The 21,634-nt window shown below is 49.0% G+C and overlaps 1 protein-coding gene across 4 annotated transcripts in view; it reads left to right on the forward strand.

Annotated features, from left to right (window-relative positions):
- Window positions 1–21,634, forward strand: part of TMCO4 (transmembrane and coiled-coil domains 4) — a 95,572-nt gene that overhangs the window by 67,019 nt on the left and 6,919 nt on the right. For all 4 annotated transcript variants that reach the window (XM_022552117.2, XM_022552115.2, XM_022552116.2 and 1 more), the window contains 2 exons: window positions 12,849–12,966; window positions 20,371–20,488. In XM_022552117.2, coding sequence (XP_022407825.2) covers window positions 12,849–12,966; window positions 20,371–20,488 — 236 coding nt within the window. The remainder of the gene's footprint in view (window positions 1–12,848; window positions 12,967–20,370; window positions 20,489–21,634) is intronic.

Consider the following 21,634-nt stretch of genomic DNA (forward strand, 5'->3'; position numbering starts at 1 on the left):
CTCCTTCCAGGTGGCAGGGAAGGCTTCAGGGAGGAGGTGGCAGGCCTTGAGGAACAGGTAAGCCTTGAGAGGCTGTGAGGGAGACAGGGGGCCTTAGAGCCAGAGTCTGGCAACAGCAAAGATCCAGAGAGAGGAAGTGAATGGTCTGGGGAGGGCAGGTGACCTGAGCCAAGATTGCTGCTGGGAAGTTGGGAGAAGTAAGCTGGGAGAGATGAACAGGGTCCAGGATTCCAGGGCTCGACTGTTGAGCGGACGCAGGCTCTGACTTGAGTCTTTCATGTCAGCACTTTCTCCTAATGTATTTATCCATCAATCAGCAGACATCTTCTGAGGGCCTGCCAAGTGCCAGGACCTGTGCAGGGCACAGAGGGGTCAGAGATCAGCCAGACCCCATCCCCGCCTGCGGAGAATTCGGGTGTGGAGGGACTCCCTTCTGAGCGTGCTCCCCACTCCATCCCCAGCCATCCTGCCTGCAGCTGCGCAAACCCGCCCATCTGCTGGTCCCGGAGGCCTCTCTTCTCTCTCATTCTGCTTCCTGAGGCCAGGATCTCCAGCCCCCGGTTCGGCCCAGCCTTAGATGCCCCTTAAGAGGATTTGTTGAACTGCACCAAATGAAGCCAGTTGATTGAGTGCCCTTCCTGCCAGGCCCTTCCCATGAAGTGTCTCTTTGATGGTCACAGCCAACCTAGGTAGGCCCTAGGCATGCCTGACTCCCCCAGCAGGGCTCTCTCCACTGCCCCATGAGGACCGTGGACCTGTCCCTTTCATTGTACAGCTGAGTGTTTACCCATCTGGTCTAGGCTGCACAGCTAGTAAAAGGCAGGGCCAGGGGAAAAAAAAAAAAAAGGCAGAGTCAGGTCTGGAGCGGGCTTCTCTCAGGGACCCCGGGGAGCGGCGGGTGCTCTAGGCTGTGGTCAGCCCACCCCTTGGCAGGTGGCCTTCCAGAAAGGTCCTGGAGGAGTGCCAGGCCCAGGAGGCACCTGGAGCATTTGTGGTTGCCACAGCACCACCTTGTGGTCACTCTTGGGGCGTGCACGTCACAAGCCCAGCATGGAGTGGGTTTCCAGCAAAAGCTCGCTGGGGAGTGTCTACCGGCTGCCTTCCACTGAGGGCTTGTGAAGAACTGAGCAGCTGCTCCTGCTTTCTGAGAATTTCCATGTCACCCAGCTACATCCTCCTTGTTTGCATTTATTAGGCATCAAAGATACAAAGTGGGGGGTAGGGGAGTTCCCTGGCAGTCCAGTGGTTAGGACTCGGCACTTTCACTGCCAGGGACCTGGGTACGATCCCTGGTACGGGAACTAAGATCCCACACGCTGCATGTCATGGCCAAAAAAAAAAAGAAAAACAAGATACAAAAAGGAGGAGGAACTAATATTTACCAAGTACCTGCTGTCACAGGTGGTTCCAGACATCATCCCATGGACCCTTCCCAACAGCCCTGCAAGTTAGCAATTCTTGGGCCAGTGTCCAGATGAGGAACTGGAGAGGCGTGGTCTGGCCCAGCCCAGGCAGTGCAGGGCCCATCAGACCCCTGCTCACACGTTATCAGAGCAGAAGTTCTGCCCACCTCAGTATGGCTGGACCTTCCTGGCAGCCGCTGCCCAAAGTGTGCTGTTATTTCAATGAACTTTTTTATCCCCAGATGAAAATCAGGAGGAAATGATCTGAAAAAGAATTTCTTATAAGAAAAGAGAGAAAAATCAGATCCCATTAGTGATGTCATCTTTTTTTTAAATGACCAAAACTATACAAGATCACGGTCCTGTGGCACTTTTTTTTTTTTTAAGATGGAAGGGAACTCAGATGGGGTTGTTTTTGAGAATTCCACAGCATCCCAGACATCACTGGGGGGCCCCCTGCCATGTGGCAGACCTATGTGGAGAAAGTCATTGGCAGAGAAGAGGAAGAGCAATGACCAAGAGCAATGGGTATCTCCCATTACCCGTCCGGGGACCTGGGCTCAGGCTAAGGAGGGCCATGGACGCACACTCATGCTCACGGGAACATTCAAAGCTGCAGGCTGCTGCCAGATCTGAGCCGCTTAGCGATCTGGGGCTCCACGGTTTGGCAGAGCTATTCATGCAAGGAGATGGCGGAGTTCGTGAGAAAGACATTACTACCAGCACGCTTATCAGTGATCTCTGCCCTGACTGTTCCTTACCAGCAGTCACTGTGCCGTCTGTTTCAGGAAACGAATAAAGAGTTGTAAAGCTTGGGAGGGGGTAAGAGGAAGCAACCATGGGGAAATCTTATTTTGTACCTGGATCCAGTCACATTAAGTAAATGACCCAGTTGAAACATGACCACCTTTTAAAATAACTGCTGTCAGAAAGCAAACCTGACACTGTAGCCCAGAGAACATCAAAAGTTAAGTGGACTCAGACTTGCTAAACTATAGCCAATGCTGTGGACACCAGGTTGTAACCGCTAGCAGAATGATAATAACCACTGTGGATTCACAACCAGGTCCCCAACCACAGGCATTATCATACAGGATCATGATTTGTGTTGTTTCTATTTAGCATGGGTGTTCCAATTTAATATTTTTATATCAATTCATAATCTTTACCTAAATGTATTTATTTTGTAAGGAACCATTACCTCAGCTGGAAACCGAGTATTATCATACACGAAAAGAATCATTAAAAAATTAAAACATTAAAAATAAAACAATCAAGATCTAGCATGATGTTGTCACCTGCCAAAGGCCCTGAGCCTGAGGCCTATCCTTTTTCTTTTAAAGAGGAGATGGTTAACATACAGTGGAGAAATATTATAGCTATATTAGCAATTTCTGGAGTGGCAATAGTGCGAACTAATCAGCCTGAAAATTCTCTCACTACAAATACTCCAGAAATGCTAGATGAACTATAGCAAATACCTCTTTAAATGCTTAGCTGGGCTCCCAAAAAGTAAAGGAAATCACCAGAGGTGAGGAACAAGGAGGGAGCAGAAAACCAGATTAATAAGCATGTTGCCCTGACTGGGGGGAAAAAATATGTCTCCTTGGGGAATTCAGAGACACAGGGCCATGCCTCACTCGGGTTTAGGGTTCACATTTATACCACCTGCATGATCCAGGAGTTCCCCAAGTCAAAAAATTGACACCAGACTAGTCTGGGGAAAAATAGGTCCTCAATCCAAACTACACAGATTCCCATGTAAGAGCAGCTTTAAAGATGAGCTCGTATTCCAGACTTAAAAAACACATTTGGGGGGGGAAAAAAACCATGTGGGAAAGTCACAAACAAACATCAGGATTAGATGCTCAGTCTAATAGAACAGCCTGAAAGAGCTCCCCCTCAAAAAATAAGCAGGTTTACAATTATTAAAGATATAAATTAAAACATTGAAAAATAAGTGGAAAGAGCAAGGCATTGAGAAAAGAACAGGGAGATTTTAAAATAAATGGAACTTTTAGAAATGAAAATACAGTCATTGAAATTAAAACCTTGGTGGGTGAGTTAAACAACAGATTAGACAAATCTAAAGAGAGACATAATGAACTGGAAGATTGATTTGAAGAAATTACAATGCATCACAGAGAGATAAAGAGATAGAAGATAGGAAAGGGAAGTTAAGTTCAACATTTGCCTAATACCAACTCCAAAAACAAGAGAGTAGGAGAGAGATACAGTTTATTGGCTGAGAGTTTTCCAGACTTGATTCCTGAGGTTCAAGGAACATGAGTCTTGAGAAGGATAAGTATTTTACACCCATGCACATCATAATGAAATTGCAGAACTCCAAAGATAAAGAGAAATTATTTAAATGATTACTTTAAAAATGATTTTTTAAAAATGATTCTTACAACGAAAGCTCAACTAGACTGATGAGACTTCTCAAAACAATAGAAGCCAGAAAAGAAAGAAAAAGAACTGTCCATCTAAAATTCTATATCCAGCTAAACTATCATTCAAAATGGAAGCCAAAAGGTATTTTCAAAGACTGAGCAAGTTTACCTTTAAGAGACCCTTGCTGCAATACCTACTCAAAGATCTACTTCAAAAAGCAATGAATATTACCGTGATAACACAGAGAGAATAACACTGTTCCCAGAATCCAGGGCCATGCTGGTAAATACTAGCTGCCTTTATCATAATTGACTAAGAGCCTCCAGACCCTGCTCTGCAGCTGTGACCTCTGGCCCTCTGAGTCTGGTGTTTGTGCTTGATCTTGAACTTGATCGAGATCAGTACTTGAACACCCCACCTTGATCTTGCCTAAAGGATTCTTTGGCCTACTTTTCCAGTTCTCTAGGTGGATCCTGCCTTCACTCAGGGTCCCCAAACCACATCCCTGAAAACAGCCACTTGGAAACAGCCTGGCTAGGCCACCCCAGCACCCTGGCATCGTTCCCACCCAGTGTTCTTCCCACTCCTTCCCCTTCTCACTAACTGAGAATTCAAAGAAACATTCATCTAGTACTGGTATCATTGGGGATTTTTAACCCCTTGCTTATTGCACATGACTATCAGTACTTCGCAGTGTTTCAGGTATATTGTGTACGTCTGTGGTAGACGGATCGCAAAAACTGGCCCTACTTCTCCACCCCTCCCTGTATCCACATCCTTTTCAATATGACCCTGAAGCTCTTCCCATCAAGAAGTGGAGTCAGTTTCTTCACCCCTTGAATCTGGGCTGGCCTGTGACTTGCATTCACTAAAAAAGGTAGAGGAAATGACATCATGTCAGTTTCAAGCCTAGGCCTCAGGAGGCCTTGCGCATGGATTCCACCCTCCTAGATCCTTGCCATTGTCTTAAGAGCGAGTCAAGGCTAGCCCACTGGAGGATGGAGATTACATGGGGCAAAGCCAAGTTATCTTCGCCAGCCCCCAGCCTACCTACCAGCTGGTTGTAGACACATGAGTGAGCCCAATGGGATCAAGCATGCCTGGATAATCTCAGCAGAACTGCCTAGCCTACTGGGAGGATCATGAGAAATAACAAATGGTTACTTTAAGCCACTGAGTTTGGGGATGATTTGTTACACAACAATAGCTAGCTGATAGAACATACATGACATTTTATTTATGTATATGCATATATATAATGAAATTGCTTGTTTTATACTGGCTCACAGCCTACAGTTTACCAGCAGCTGTACTTCCAAGTTATGTCGTCTTAGTCAGTTTGACCTTTCTGATGGGGAATTGAGTTTAGGTGTTAGGGTGTAGGCGGATTGCCATAACTCTCCATCAAAAAACAGAAGGTGTGTCATCTTTCATGTGGACCCCTTTTTCTTTGCATTATCTTTTCGCCCACTCGGTTTGGCAGATGTTCCTGAGATTGCCAAAGCAGAAGGTCATGTGCCTTTGGTGTTGTGCCCACATCAGGATATGAATCTTCTAGCAAAGTGTAGCCTGCTAGTGCATCTCTTGACTCAGCCAAATTGGAACTGTTCATCTTGGCAGGGTGTGTTGTTCTGTTTTTAATATACAATTTTAGAAGATGTCACAGTTATCAAAAGACATATGTTTTAAGTCAAGATTATGTTTCATAGCAAAGGGAAGTAGGACAGGAGAGTAGGAGAGAAAATGTAGGAATAACTGAATTCCACTCTGCCACTTACTCTGTGACCTTGGGCAAGTTACTTAGTGTCTCTGAGGCAAGCTTTTCTCGTCATAAAATGGGAGTAGTACTGCTTAACTCTTAGGATCATTATGAGAAGTAGATGAAATAATATATGTATAAAGCACTTAGCCTATCCCGAGGTAAGCTGTGATGATGGTGATGATGAAGATAAAGAAAAGGAGGGGGATTAAGAAATAGAATACCAGAACTTTGTTTTAAAAAAAAACAACTTTGCAGCAAGATCTCTCTCTCCAATTTCATTCCCAGCCCCTAAGAAGTTAGACCAACATTACTGTCCATGATGTTTGAAGGACAAAGCCAAGGCAAAAGAGTTTGTCACTAAGCTCAGATACATTTAAACATCCTGACCCTTGAATTCCTAAACTCCCACTTAGCTGAAAACTATTTCTGGGCTGTCACTTAGATACCAGCTGAAATGCAGAACAGACTGTCATTCAGTCAACTGGCTCTTTCCATCTCCATGATAGCAGACATCGCATTTGATGGGATTTCTTTCCCTTCCATGGAATTGCATCTATCAGTTGCTTTGTCCTCGGACAGACCCGGCTTTAGCCCACCGCTCCCCCCACACCTCCAGGAGAGGTCAGGCATATGCGGATTAATTTTGTGGGTCCCGGGATGCTAGTAACAGCCTTACCACTTTGCCAGATGAAAGGGATGGAAATCAAAAGGGAGAGATGAAGGCTTACTCCTTCCATAAAGAATTCATCCCAAATCCTTATAATATATCCAAACGGGCTCCCTTAAACGATTCTTTCCAGTGTGAACCTCATTCCACTGGGGGCGTCGAGGGGTGGGGGACAGTCAAAGCCTCCCTCCCTTCATCTTCCTTTATGCCTGGCTCCTGCCTTCTCCCTCTCCCTTTGGCCACGTCTGTGTGTTTATCGTGCGCGCGTATGTGTATTTTTGGAATGGATTTCGTTTGTGTTAGATGCAGTTCATATCATTTACTTCAAGGTCTGTTTTCTGGACTCGCAGTCGGGAGATCATTTCCTCCCTCGTTTCCCACCTTATCACTCACTGCACACGTGGCCCCCCCGCCAGGAGGGGGGAGATCCTTCCTTTTTGCTTCTCAAACTTTGGTCTTTGCAGCCCGGGAGAATCTCATTATTGACAGTGTGATAGGCCTATGGGAGTCTGTGATGTTGCCTTTCTGGCCGTTTGATGAGATTTCTGTGTAACTCCTAGAGGAGGGTGTTTGGAAAGACCTGGAAAGCACTGCCTGGGCCTGCCTCACCTTCAGAAAGCCCACTGTATGGAGAGGACAAAATGACAGAGGGGAAGCTGGGACTGGTTGTTCCCAGTGACAGTTGATCCTCCCTCATCGTACAAAAGGATTCTCCGTGGGACGCGTTGAAAGAGCTGGCCCTACTTGGTACATTTTAAGAATGTTTAGTTTAACAAAAACTCAGTTTATATATGATTTTCAAGGCCAAGGCTCTAGTGTAAAGGGACTCTTGCCGTTGTGAAGAACAGCCTATTCTCAACCCTTGGGTTTTCTTTTGAAAAGCTAAGGCAATCTCCAGACCGCCAGGAGCGCCAGGTGGTAAAAGTGTCACATCAGGAATCTGGCGTGAGCTGCTGAAGGAGTGATAAGAGCGGGTGACAAGATAGAAGCTGATTTACCTAAATTCTGAGTGATAAGGGCAAGTGAGGGTGGTTGCAAACCATGTGACTGTACTTAATGCTACTGAACTGCACACTGAAAAATGGCTCAGATGGAAAACCTTATGTTAGGTGTATTTCACCACAATTTTTTTTTTTTTTTTAAATTTTGGGAATTCCCTGGCGGTCCAGTGGTTAGGACTCCGAGCTTTCACTGCCGAGGGTGTGGGTTCAATCCCTGGTCAAGGAACTAAGATCCCTCAAGCCGTGTGGCTCGGCCCAAAAAAAAAAAAAAAAAAATTAAAGTAAATGAGGAAGTGTTTAACCATTGTTTACAGCTCTTCAGCTGCTTCTCTCTAGAGGCTGTGCTCTGAAGGAGACCGATGCTACTGTCCACTGCTACCAGGTGCCTGACATCACCACTCCCCACCACAAACTCCTAAAATAGTGCCTGCAATGAGCAACTGGCTAGAAACAGGCACGGTGACTATAACGGCTGAGCCATCTCCAAAGACAATGCCTCACGCCCACCATTTCTACCTAGTCGTCAAATTGATCATCTACACGGGAATAACAGTGGACACCACTGACCAAGCCGTGTGCCAGACACCGCCCTGAACATATAACCTCACGCCAGCCCTGGGAAATCAGTATTATTATATTATCTCCATTTTAAAGATGAGGGAGCTGAGGCTCCAAGTTATTAAATAACCGACTTCAGTTCACGTAAAACCAAGATTTGAACACAGATTTCTCTTGTGCCAAAGGTCAAGCCGCTTCCCCTGGACTGGTGATGCCCAGCCGTTCTGAACCTGAGCCCTTTCTAATGGCAAACACTTCACAGCAGTCATCACACTTTCAGCATCTCCTGGTGGAAAAAGTATGTCATGACCACAGACTACCTGAATCCAGGAATTCTGTGGAGTTGCAACAGCATCTGATACGGTCTTAGAATCATGACACCTGCTGTGTGAGACGGGAGACATTTAATTGGACGACAGCAGTTTGCAATTGTGTAGTTTCTTAGGCCCTCGAAGTTGCTGGATCTTTGCCCCCAGAGATGGGGCACCCTGAGCTGTACCATGAATCATCTGAAGGGTCTGGAGACCCTGAGCCTTCTTATTAGGTAGGCCAAGCCCAAGGGATTTTTTGTTAATACAGGTGATGTTGGGTGCTTCTTGGGAGGGTCACCGTGAGCCTCTGGGTCACACTGTCGGAAGCCAGCAGAGGAGACTGAGGCAGAGTCAGCTTTGGAAGGACCGGTCATTATTCTTGCCCACTGCAGACCGCAGTCAGTCACAGTAGCATCTGTTCCCCTGGAGCAGAGCTCTGGAAACCAGCAATTGAAGAGCTGAGAACCCTGGTTAAATACTCTTCCATTTACTTTCAGCCAAGTCAGCACTCTTCATTTGCTTTTATCCAGTCTACAGAGATCCTCAACTAGAGCCTCTCGGAAGATGTTATACCGGGATGAAAATTTTAAAAATTTAAAAAAATAAACTTTTTGCATGTATTCTCAACATGAAGGGTTGCTGAGTCCCACAGCTTGCTTTCATTCATCCCACAAATACTTACTGAGCAGAGCATCTGTGCCAGTTGCTGTTCTAGGCACTGGGGATTCCCTGGCTCAGCCCTTGAGGAGCTCACGTGTAGTAGGAGACAGATCATAGGAGAGACTGTGAAAGTAAAATAGGTAGTAAGTCAGATGGTCTCAAGTGCTATGGAGAAAAATACATCAGAGAAGGGAGATGGGGCACCTGGTAGGGGTGGGAGGTTGCATCTTCCTCCCTTTGGAGGGCGGCAGTTCAACAAAGATGTGAAGGATCAGGTCGGGGGGTGAGGCTTGTGGATGTTGGAGGGAAGCGTATCAGGAGGAGAGATCAGCAAGGAAAAGGCCTGGCATGTTCTGGAACAGGAAGGCCAGTGTGGCTGGAAGAGAGTGAGCAAGGGGAAAGTGTGGGGAAGGTCACGCAGGGCTTCGAGGGCTGTTGAAATGACTTTAACTCTGACTCCACAAGAGATGGATCCCACAGGAGAGTTTTGAGCACAGGAGTGAAATGATCTGACTTTCCTGCAGTGTCATTTACATATTACACAATCCCCCCATTTTAAGTGTACAATTCAGTGATTTTTAGGAAACGTGCAGAGTTGTACAAACCATCACCACGACCCAGCTGTAGAACATTTCCAGCACCCCCAAAAGGTACCTCATGCCTATGACTCAAATTTTAAAGGGACCTCTTTGGGTCCCGTGTTAAGAATAAAAAAAAGAGAGACTTCCCTGGCAGTCCAGTGGTTAGGACTCAGTGCTTTCACTGCCGTGGTCCCAGGTTCAATCCCTGGTCAGGAACTAAGATCCCACAAGCCACGGGGTGTGGCCAAAAAAAAAAAAAAAGGAATGAAAATAAGAGGTAAGAGCAAAGACAGTGTGGGAGGGTAATGTTTCTCACCATACGTGAGTGAAAAAAAGGACTGAAAGTGGAGGGATAAAGACAGGACTAATAAAGCTTTTCTTTTGAATTGCCCCGGGGATGGAGCCTCCTTAATGCCAAAGGCATAAGAATGAAAGGCCTCCAGCTTCAACAGTAGAAGTACTATATTAATAACATACACAAGACTGTTTAAAAAATGAGCAATCCAAGCCCAAAAGCTGAACCTGAACTTGAGTCCTGAACTTGAAGGTGACTGGTGCACCTTGGATCCCTGACTATTTACAAAACTATGGAACTATATCTTAACACCTTAAAAATTCACAAGAAGAAAAGTTGGTGGTAGCAATATAGGAATAAATCCCAACATGTTTCAGCAAACATTCGTGGTCCCTGCAGGAAAAAGACAGTGAGGTCATCTTATGTTCGTTATTATTAAAATGTTAAATGCCAGTTTCTTGTGTTGGTCTTGAAAAGCGGGGGTATTCTGTGCTGAACTCATGTCATGATGTGACGGATCATCTGTGCCCATGAAAGGGGACTGCTTGACACTAAAAGTGGTACCTGAGTGAGGATTCTCTGTATTTTACCTGGAAGGCTGAAATCTTCTGGTATTATAAGGTTTTGGACCAAACAGTGAATTTTGACCTTTTTTCTCCAGCATCTACTTCAACAGCCAGTTTTCCTAACCCAGGTTTCCCCTCCTGGACCGTCTCATTCCGGGAACAGTACAGGATTCTCCCTTGGGTGGGTCTAAAATGATTCTCACCAACTTTCTTTAAGCTAACACCTGTGCATTACCAGGAGCCTGCCACGTGGCTTATCTCTAGGTATGCAACCTCCTAGAGAGCAAATCATCTTTTAAAACATAAGACAGGCACATCTGACTGTGGCAGCAGTCTGAGGATAAAGGGGAAGAGGTCTAGAAAGGCAGTTTAAAGCCAGGCTTCAGAGATAGGTAAATGTGTTTCCAGCTCGCCGCCTACCCTGACTTGGTTTGACTGTGCTCTGGACTGTTTTGTGAGATTCAGCTCCTAGTCTCAGCTCAGCAAAAGACACCTACCTTTGTTTGCTTTTCATAACACCTGTCCGATCGCTAGTCACAGGATCCTGACAGTTGCTCAGGGTAACCTGATGGGGAATGCTGCAGTTCCCCTGCCGGCCACAAGGAGGTCCCAGCCCTCCAGGCGTCGGCGCCCAGGGCTGCAAAGCTGTCCCAGCTGCTCAGATGGAGAGATTCTGGGGGACAGGGCAGGTGCCCTGAGTGGCCGGTGTCCAGAGAGAGCTGCTAAGCTCAGTTGTTGACCCTGGGCCCACAGCCGTTTGGCACCGTGGGAGCAATGATAACCCACCTGCGATCGCTGTGCTTTGAGTTGTTACCCGTAAACAGCAGAGAGAATGGCCCCAGGCCCCGACAGCTCCCCGTGCCGGGTTCTGGGCCCAGCTGTATTCTCACTACCTGTGTGACCGTGGGCATGCCCCATCCCCTCTGAGACTCCGTGTTTCCTCATCTGCCGAGAGAAGGGGTCAGAATCAGAGCTACAGCCTTGCCAACAGCATAAGCACCTGAAATAGCCCTTACATCAAACAGTATCTGAGTCATCCTTGCAATTCAACACAAACTACCAGCTTCCTAAAGTTTTCCATCCTTCTGCCAGATTATCCCATCCCTGGAAGCAGAGGAGTGAAATCAGAATTCTGTGCCCTGGAATCTTATAACTCAGGGCCAGAGGAGCACAGGGTTCTCAAACTCCTGTTAGCCTGGAACCGCTTACTCAGACAAACTCTGACACAACAGCCCAAGTGGAAAACATTTAGATGCACTCTGGTTAGAAACCGGAGCCCAGAGAGAGGAAGCCACCTGTCCTGTGTCCCTCAGCAAGAGAGAGTGGTAGGACTGGCTGAGCTGTCCCTCTGGGGCCCACTCCCCAGGAATGACACGGATCATGCTGCTGCCCAAACTTGGGGGGGCTCAGAACCTGTGGAGAGGCAGGGGCACAGGACAGGGGACGGGGCGGGGAGACACTGGCTTCCACTGTGTGTTCACTACGCTGGGGTTTTCCCCACCATGATTTCATCCCCATAAAAAGACCACCAAGGCAGTACCATAGCCACCTGTAGGCTCAGATAAGTTAAGTGACTTGTCTCAGAAGTCACTGAGCCGGGATTTGATCCCAGGGCTTTGCAACTGCAAAGCACATATCCTGGCTGTCCCAGGGGATGGCAGTGTATTTACTCACTCATTCATTCACACCTTTACTGAGCCCCAAGTATAGACTAGGCACTGTCCTATACAGCTGTGACCAAGGCAGCTGGAGCCCCGCCCTCCCTGAACCCAGATATTAGAGGAGGAGACAGACGTAAACAAGTGAGGTGTGACAAGAAGAAAAATAGAGCCGGGTCAGGGGGTGACTGGGGGTGGGGGTGCACGTGCGCCCCCAGGGGTCTAGAGCAGTGCTTCTCGAAGTGCGGTCTGCACTCCCATGTGTGAGCTGTTGGTTTCCAGAAACGCTGCTTTGCTGATCTATACTTACGAGACAGACAGCCCATGGGCCAGCCCTCATCCACTGAGGAGGATGGATGCGCTCAGAGGAGCCCTGGCCTAAAATACTCTGAACCACTAGGTCAGCCCAGCTGCTGCGTGTACTCTGTGTCCCAGGACCCTGAGCCCCCCTCTCCTCTCCACGCCCACCTTCCCGCCAGGCTGTACAGACCCCCGAGAACCTGTTGCAGAGGAAGGCTGTGGTGTCTCCTGCCCGGCACGTGCAATGCGCTAGGGGCCATCAGTCCCTTCTAAAGGGAGACACCGCATCTGAGTCCACGGCCAGTTGTGAGCTTCATGGAGGGGGAAATAGACCTGGGTCCCGATTTGGGCCGTGCCACTTACTGGCCCTGTGATCTTGAAAATGCCTTTGGTTTTCCTTAACTGGGAAATGGGGATGATGATGCATTGCAGGAATAGATCGGGCACTGGAGGGCCTGGAACTCAGTAAATGGAAGCCACCGTACTGTGTGGGCATGTGTGTGTCTGTGTGCACGAATGTGTTTGCGCAGGTGCCTGAGCATATGTGTGCATGTCTGCATGAGTGTGGGTGTGCATATCCACGTGTGTGCGCATGTACGTGACATCCATTTCCTCCACCACCATTGGAGAGTCACTCTCAGGACCCGCTGTGGCCAGGGGTGCTGACAGTCTTTTCCGGGGTCTCTCTCCAGATTGCCAAGGGATCATCGAGGACGTTGTCCTGCTGGGCGCGCCCGTGGAGGGAGAAGCCAAGCACTGGGAGCCTTTCCGGAAGGTGGTATCTGGAAGGATCGTCAATGGCTACTGCAGGTCTGTCCAAACCTTGTGCCTGTGAGGAGGTGACAGTGCTTACTGAGCACCTAGTGTGTCCAGGCCCTGTGCCCAGGACACAGATGTTGGAGGCCAGGCCCTTGTCCTGGAGGATCCCAGGGACCGGTAGGACACCAGCCCTACTAGAAGCAAGGCCCGGGCCAGGTGTTCTGACCTGGGCAGCATCCATCCCCATAGGATGATGGGCAGCAGGGACAGATCCTAAGAAAGATTTCCCTGTGTCGGGCCTGAGACCAGTTTACAGGATGACGCGAGAGGCCAGGCTGGTCACCGTGATCTGGGGGAAGAGGGTGAGTGGGATGAGACTGAAAAGCAAAGATTGGGCCGTAAATGGGGGGTCTTTGAACGCCGGCTGAGGAGCTCGCGCGTGGGTTATCTGGCAGCGCAGGAAGGGGGTGGGGAGTGTCCAGGCTGAGCTTTCAGAGCAGTGTCTTGGGGCAGGGCTGACAGCCATGGGGGAGCCAGCACCCATACCACACGACAGACCCTCCTGCAAGAGAGGGGGGCTGTGAAGACTGACAGCTGTGGGGCTGGAAAGGGGGCATCCCTGGGCTTGGCTTTGAGGAGGACTTGAGAGGTTTCAGCCAAAGCCGTGCCCTCGACTCTGGGGAAGAAGAGAAGATGAAAGCACCCGCTGAGACCTCAGGAGATTGGCCTGAGAAGATGCCCGGGCCCTTCAGCCTCCAAATGAGGCAAAGGAGCGAGGTGACAGCGTAAACACGAGAATAGGGATTTGGAATCGCACAGACCTGGGTCTTAACATCGGCCTCAGTTTCTCCATCAGTGAAGGGGGGATAATAGTAGTGACTCCCCCCAGGGTTACGATGATAGTCCAGCGATTTACAGAGTTGCCCATGGTGGGTGCCTGCTCCGTGAGTGACAGATGGTGTTACCGTTTATCAGCAGCAGCATCGAAGCGCCAACCTCGCGCCAGGCACTAGCTGGAACCTCAACAGGAACAAGCCCCCACCTAGCCCTGTGCAGCCTCGCACGCAGCAGCACAAATAGGCAGGAAACAGGCAGCTCCAGGCTTGTCTGCGACACCCAAATCCAGAAGCTCTGAAACCAAAGGCTTTTCCCCAAGTGCAGTGCACACTCATTTAGCGACAGGAGGTGAGACCTGGGGAAGCGGCTGACTCACGGGGCTATGAACATGAAGTGTCCAGCAGGGCGGCTGGAGATGCAGCGCTGGAACTGAGAGAGATGCAAACTGGAGCGAGGGCCAGTGGGATGTCAGCTTCGGCTGAAGCCAGAAGGACAGGTGAGATCATTTGAAAGGCACAGCCTAGAGAAAGAGGAGAGTGCTGGGTTCCTGATTCTAAGGAATATAGGTCAGGGTGGGAGGAGGGAGAGGCTCCAGCCTGAGGTTAAGGGCAACTCAGAATCATCCCACATACATGCCCAAGACGTCCTGCTGGACATGGGGCTACAAAGATGAACAAGAGGAGTTCATGTCTAGCAGAAAAGACACATATGGAAACAGACAGTTATTCAAAAAAAACCCATGAAAATGCAATAATGCAGTGATGGGGGAGTGGGTATGACAAGTATTAGACTCTTACCACCTGCCAGATCCTGTCTCTGTTGTCATTTTCTCCGTTAATCGTGCCCCAAACCCTAAGGGGTTTGTATTATTAATCCCATCTTACAAGTGAGGAAACTGAGGCCCAGAGAAGTTAAGTCACAAGGCCAGTTAACTTTAATTTTGATCTAAGCCCAACCATCCCAAGTAGAACCTGCAACTGAATAGAAGAGATTTGGAAAGTCTTTATCATTTTGATAATTTAGCCCATGTCTAGTTCAGAGCTGAAGATAAAGATCGTCTTTAGCCTTGGATAGAGGGCATTAACCGGGACACGGGAGTTCAGCCAATCAGTATGGCTTTATCACTCATATTCTAAGCTGAGTTCTTAGAATCAGGATAGGGTAGAAAGAACAAAGAAACAAAGACAAAGAGCTCATGCAAATCAATAAGAAAAAAAAATCTAATAAGAAAAATGGCCAGAGGGACTTCCCTGGGGGTCAAGCGGTTAGGACTCGCGACCTCCCAATGCAGGGGGCCCGGGTTCAATCCCTGGTCGGGGAGCTAGATCCCACATGCATGCTGCAACTAAGAAGTCTGCATGCCACAACTCAAGATTCCACATGCTGCAACGAAGACCTGGCACAGCCAAAAATAAATAAATAAACAAAAATTAGAAAATGGCCAGGGACTTCCCTGGCAGTCCAGTGGTTAAGATTCCATGTTCCCAATGCAGGGGGCACCGGTTCGAACCCTGGTCAGGGAACTAAGATCCCACGTGCCTCATGGTGCAGCCTAAAAAATAAAAAAAATAAAAAGAAAGAAAATGGCCAAAGGATATATAAACATGGAATAAATACAGTCAATAAACTTTTGGAAATGTACCCAACCTCATTATTAGTGAAATAAATGCAAACTAAAATCAGTAAAATACTATTTATCATCCATCAGATTATCAAACATCTGAAACATGAATAACATTCAGTGTTGGTGAAGATGTGGAGAAATGGGCGCTGTCATACACTGTTGGTGGCAGCTGAATTCAGTGGAGGATAATTGGCAATATCTATCCAAATTTTTAATGTGCCAATCTTCTGATCCCACAGATTCTGACTTCTGGGATCCTGCTGTACTAGATACATGCACAGAGATGGATGCACAAAGGGGATCCTTGCAGCTTCATTTATAATTAAAAATTTAAAACAACCTGAATGACCGCAAAGAGGGGAACAGTTAAGGGGGAAAAAAGCAAGTGCGACAATACGTACTATGATCCCATTTACGAAGGAAAACGTTTCTGCGTGTGCATATGTGTATCTGTATGTCTGAAAATGGACAGGCAGGTCCAGAGGGACCATGAGAAACTACTAACAGTGGTCACTCCTAAAGAGTGGACAGGGATTGGAGGTAGGGCTTAAAAGAGACTTTTTTTTAATTGATATGTAGTTGATTTACAACATTGCGTTAGTTTCAGGTATACAGCAAAGTGATTCAGTTATATATGTGTGTGTGTGTGTGTATATACATATATATTTATTAATAAAAGAGACTTTAATTTTTTAAGTAAGGACAGTTTAAAAAATAAGAAAAGAGCATCCTAATGTCCATAGCAGCACTATTTACAATAGCCAGGACATGGAAGCAACCTAAATGTTCATCAACAGAAGAATGGATAAAGAAGATGTGGCACATATATACAATGGAGTATTACTCAGCCATAAAAAAGAATGAAGTAAAGCCATTTGCAGCAACATAGATGGACCTAGAGATTGTCATACTGAATGAAGATATTGCTTATATGTGGAATCTAAAAAAGGGGTACAAATGAATTTATCTACAACACAGAAATAGAGTTACAGATGTAGAAAATAAACTTACGGTTACCAGCGGGTAAGGGGTGGGGGGAGGGATAAATTGGGAGATTAGGATTGACATATACACACTACCCTAGATAAAATAGGTAACTAATAAGGACCTGCTGTAGAGCACAGGGAACTCTACTCAATACTCTGTAATGGCCTGTATGGGAGAAGAATCTAAAAAAGAGTGGATACACGTGTATGTGTAACTGATTCACTTTGCCGTACAGCAGAAACTGACACAAATTGTAAATCAACTCTGCTCCAATAAAAATCTTTAAAAATTAATTAATTAATTAATTAAAAACAAGCAAAGAGAAGGAATGGCCACCACATTGATGGCAGACAGCCCTCAGTTAAAATCCTGGCACCACCATTTACCACTCAGGTGGCTTTGGGCAAACAAATCTGAAGCTCAGTATTCCTGCCTATAAGATGGGAATAACAGTCCCTCCTGCACAGGGGTTCTGGGGAGATTAAATGAGATTATGTAAGATAAAGGCTGGGGCTTTATACGTGCCCAATAAGCGATAGCGGTTATAATTATTATTACTGGGCATATTCGCAGCACACGATTTTTTTGATCCTTTCATAAACAGCAAAGGGAAAGAATTAAAATTGCATGTGTGCAATATGAAAGCAGCAAAATCTTATTAAACCCATCTGTTCCGTTGAGAACCTGAGGCTAGTAAGTTTGGTTTTCCATTATTTTGTGAGATCCTGAGCCATCTCTCTGGAGAGAAAAAGGAGGAGGGGGAGAGGAGGAAGAAGGAGAGAAGAGGGAAGGAATGCACAGACCAAAACAATAACTGTAATTTTTTGATTAAATTAAGCACTGACCAGGAATTCATATTCTTGGCCCCCAGAAGTGTTTTAGTTGCCGTAAACCTACTTAAAGACTGGGAGTGGAATGAGGGGCTGGGGGGAGCTTCAGGCCAACACTCCCAAACTATATACGTTTATAAATTTATCATGTACATTAATAAAGCTCTTTGCAAGTTTGTTAACTTGCTTGGGCTTTCACGAACCCCCTGGAAGCCAACCGGGCGAGTGTTCTGTCCCCTATTATACTGTGAGGAAACTGAAGCTCAGAGAGGGTCAAGTGCCTCACCAAGGCCACACAGCAGAGCCAGGATGTGAACTCAGGTGAGACTGTCTCCCTGATAGTTGGGATATCTGCAATGAGAGGGTTTTGTTCTGAGCCCCCGGGGGACTCCCTGTGTGATCTCTGCTCCAGTACTGTGTGGGGATAATGGCAGAAGGGACGGGGAGGACCCCCTGCCCACAAGTGGTTCCAGGCCTGTGAGCAGCCACGGCACACCCTTCAACAGGTCATGCGGTGTGAATCAAGGTTCAGTTGTATGCATCCGCCTGGCCTGGAGGGCCATCGACGCCTGGCTAGCTGGGCACTGCACCCACCTCCCACCCCCGAGGGAGTTCCCGATTCTGCTCAGGATACAGGATGCAGCACTAAGGCACAGTCCTGCCCTCAACAAGCTCTCTGCCCGGAAAAAGAAAAGACCCAGGAACGGACACACGGAGGACGTGTAACAAAGGTCACAAGAGGAGCACACACCAGTCACATGAGGGACAGAGGATTAATACTATCAAGTGGAAGGGCTCAGGGGCACTCCCTGGAGAGGTGACATGCAAGCTGAATTTTGAAAAGATGGATAGGAGCCCATCAGACCCTGGAAGAGTAGGCGGAGCAGGAGAGAGGCCACACTGCCCACGAAGGCCCAGAGCGGCAGGTATCATCGTACCCGGTACCTCCTGAGCGCTCACGTGTGTGAGCACTGGGTACACGATGTGCCATCTCTGTGCACGCTCCTGCCCGCCCCGGAAGGTAGGTTACAGCGAGGAGACTGAGGCTCAGAGGGGTCAAGCAACTTGCCCAAGGTCACACAGCTGGTAACTGACAGGGTGGGACTGGCTCTGTGTGGTCCAGAGGTTGGGCTCGTGGCCCACCCCAGGCAAAAGAGACAGATGCTGGGCGCAGAGGGTCTGGAATGCCAGCAAAGGCCCTGTGGTTTGCTTAGCACAGTTTTGAGGATGTGGAACCTTCTAACACATGTTCCTGTCCTGCCCCTACATGTGTATGAATAAGTACATTTAGCATTGTAAGTAGAGTGTTGTCATGTTTAAGACGGATCATTGGGAAGGAACAATCCTGACTTTGCTCCTTTGCTTTCTATGTCAGAACCGTATAGGGGCCTCCCTCACACCCCATATTGGATGCATGTAAGCCTCACGATTAGTTAATAAAACAACTTGAGTCAGTCTCCTTTCTTCTCCCCTAGCCATCATTCTGAGGGACAGTGTTTCTTGGGCCTTCAGTATTAGGATAACCCTTGCGACATGCAAACATTGCTCTCTGGCAGTTAGGGAATTTTCTAGAAGAGAAGGCCTGTGGGTAGTGGAGAGTCAAGGTTGGCTTCTGAGAGGAGAGGGCCATGGTCGGATGAGAGTTGAAGACCCCAGTGGCTGGAGAGAGGTGAGGCCAGGAGCGAGGAGGAGGCCGTTCCTTTTGTCCGTGGGGGGCTGGGCGGGGAGTTGCCTGATCTCAGGGCTGGAACAGAAGGGATGGGTTTTGGGGGAGTGGGGAGTAGGGGCAGGTAGTACAAATCTGCAGGATTCCGTGATAAGTTGGCCATGGCGGGAAGGGAGGCCTAGGACGTGGCTTTGCTGGCTTCTGCTCGAGGGACCTGGTGGACGATTCAGAGAAGGAGTCACAGGCTGATGAGCTCAGGGTGGGGCACAGCAGGAAGGTCTGTTGAGAGCCCCTCAATTCTGGACCCCAGCCTTCTAGAGGCTTCCAGGGTGGTAACCACACAGGCACCCATGTGGCCAGAGATCCCAGAGGGTCAGGCCTGGAGAGCCCACAACACCCTGGGTCCCAGACAGCTTTGGGGCCTCGCCTGTGGGCACAGAGGGTCACACGGGCAGGCTGGGGGCTCCTGACCCTCAGCACATTCCCCTGCACACACGGGGAGGGAGGGCCCTTCTTTCACACAAGCGCACAAAAACGATGGGCTCAAATGGCCCTGCAACCGGAGTTGGACTCGGTCTAAACAAAAGACGCCCAGTGTGCTAAGTGGGGTCTCAGCCCTGGAGGCAGAGGGGGAACAAAGGGGTCCATGTGCATGGACTTGCCGAGGGAGGGGCCCAGCTTCACCCCGGACAGGGCACAGGGGTTCGAGGGGCAAGGCTGTCCCGTGGACCCCACACACCACGTCTCCCGTGGACAGTGCTCGGTGTACCTGAAGAATCGGGCCACAGAGTGTCCGGGGTTATCTCCTTGCCAGAGTGCAGGGTTTATGTCTGGATGGGGGGCAGGGGGCAGGGCGTGGTGTTCAGAGCAGCCATGAGAGTGGAGGAGTGTTCCAGGGGTGTGACCTGCCTCGAGGGGCCGCGCTCACCTCTTAGGTGGCTGAGGGCAGGGAGAGCTGCAGGCTGGGCCAGGCCTGTCTCAGAAAGCACAGCTGGTCCCTCCGGCTCAAAGACAGATGGGGGCCCAGACCCAGAGTTCCAAGCCACAGAGCATGGTGGCCCCAGCTCCCCGTGATCCTCTCCCCCCAGGCAGACGCCCTGCTGCCTTTCTTTCGTCTCCCAGGGAGCCCTGGACCAGCCTCCACCCCCCACCCTGGGAACTGGAAACCCTCCCCAGCTGAGAGCAGCTCACCCAGCCACATGCAGACTGTGGAGAACTTCATCCAGCTTCCTCATTCACTCACTCAACAGATATTCATCTATTGCCCACCAGGCCAGCGCTGTTCTCTACTCTGGGGGCCCAGCAGGAAACAAAGCAGCCTCCCTGGAGCCGCCACGCCCTGGGCAATGCTCCCGAAATGCTAGTGGCTGCAGCTCCCACCATCATACACGGGTGCAGTGGGGCCCTGGTTTCCCACAGAAGCTCCCGCCCCACCAGGCTCCCCCGGGGCGAGGCAGGGCCCTCCTGAGGCTGACGTCCACCCCTTCTCACTCCGTCCTCTCTGCCCACAGTGGGGACTGGCTTTTGAGCTTTGTCTACCGCACGTCCTCCGTGAAGCTCCGAGTGGCCGGCCTACAGCCCGTGCTGCTGCAGGACAAGAGGGTTGAGAACGTGGACCTGTCCTCCATGGTGAGTATCACCTGTCTCTCCTGGGGCTGGAGGGGTGGGCACTTCGTTACTCCAGCCCAGCAACCCAGGTCCCAGGGACACTGGCCCGGGCTCAGTCCACCCCAGAGGAGGGAGGTCATGAGAATTCACTTGGGAAGAGGTAACTCCTGTTCACGGGCACCATCCTTGTGCTGGGGCATTGTCCCCAGGCCTCTGGGGCGGGCACTATTATCCCCATGTCACAGATTAGGAAACTGAGACTTAGAAAAGTTCCCATCACACAACTAGCAACTAATAGCCTGGATTTGAACCTCCAGAGCCCATGCTCTTGCCCCTATATTACTGCCCTCCCACTACGCCTCCCCACTCCTCCTCCCACTGCCCCCACTCACTCCCCCAGCCGACATTACTAGTCAGGACAGTCTATTTCTCCTGGAGGAACGAAAACAACCAGAGGACACAAGTGGAGGCCTTCAGGCTGGACCAGAGCAGAAGCACCCAATTTCCAGGCTGTGAAACCGTGGAATACAGAGCAGGGAAATTGTGTTCCCAGATCCCCCACCTTGGAATCATCTGGAGAGTTTATTTAAAATGCAGATCCCAGAGCCCCACTGCCCAGACCTCCTAAATCAGTCTCTAGGAGTTGGAGCCTGAAAGTCTGCATTTTAAACATACTCCCCAAGGATTCTTACACATCTCAGACTAGGCAGGGCAGACAATGAAAAGAATTCTTGCTGGGAATGGAATGCAATGCGAGGGAGCCCACCCCAGCAGCTACACAAACCTAATTTGAGTTTCTAGAGCCATCTTCTGGGCTTGAAGGAACCTCGTCCACCCACCACATGTCTGTCATAGGGAGTTAATAATAGCTTCATGTGTGGACACTCGATGCCCAGCTCTGCCCTAAACCTTTTGCAGTATCCGTATCCCCACTGTACAGATGAGGACCCTGAGGCTTTGAGAGGCTGAGGGACTTGCCCAGGGTCACAGAGCAGGGACAGGGCTGAGCAGGACTGAAGCCAGTGGGCATCGCCCCAGGTTGGGTAGATGTGAGAACCAGTGGGAGAGGTGCCAGCTGCCAGGAGGATGAGGATATACGGAGCTGAAGTTATGTCCCCAAGCAAACTCAGCCAGTGAAAATTCCCGGGTTGCAAGGTTCACGGGAAC

Source organism: Delphinapterus leucas, chromosome 1 (assembly GCF_059928025.1).
Source record: "Delphinapterus leucas isolate spDelLeu-1000000601 "Yukka" chromosome 1, BTC_Dleu_Yukka2, whole genome shotgun sequence".
Classification (NCBI taxonomy): Eukaryota; Metazoa; Chordata; class Mammalia; order Artiodactyla; family Monodontidae; genus Delphinapterus; species Delphinapterus leucas.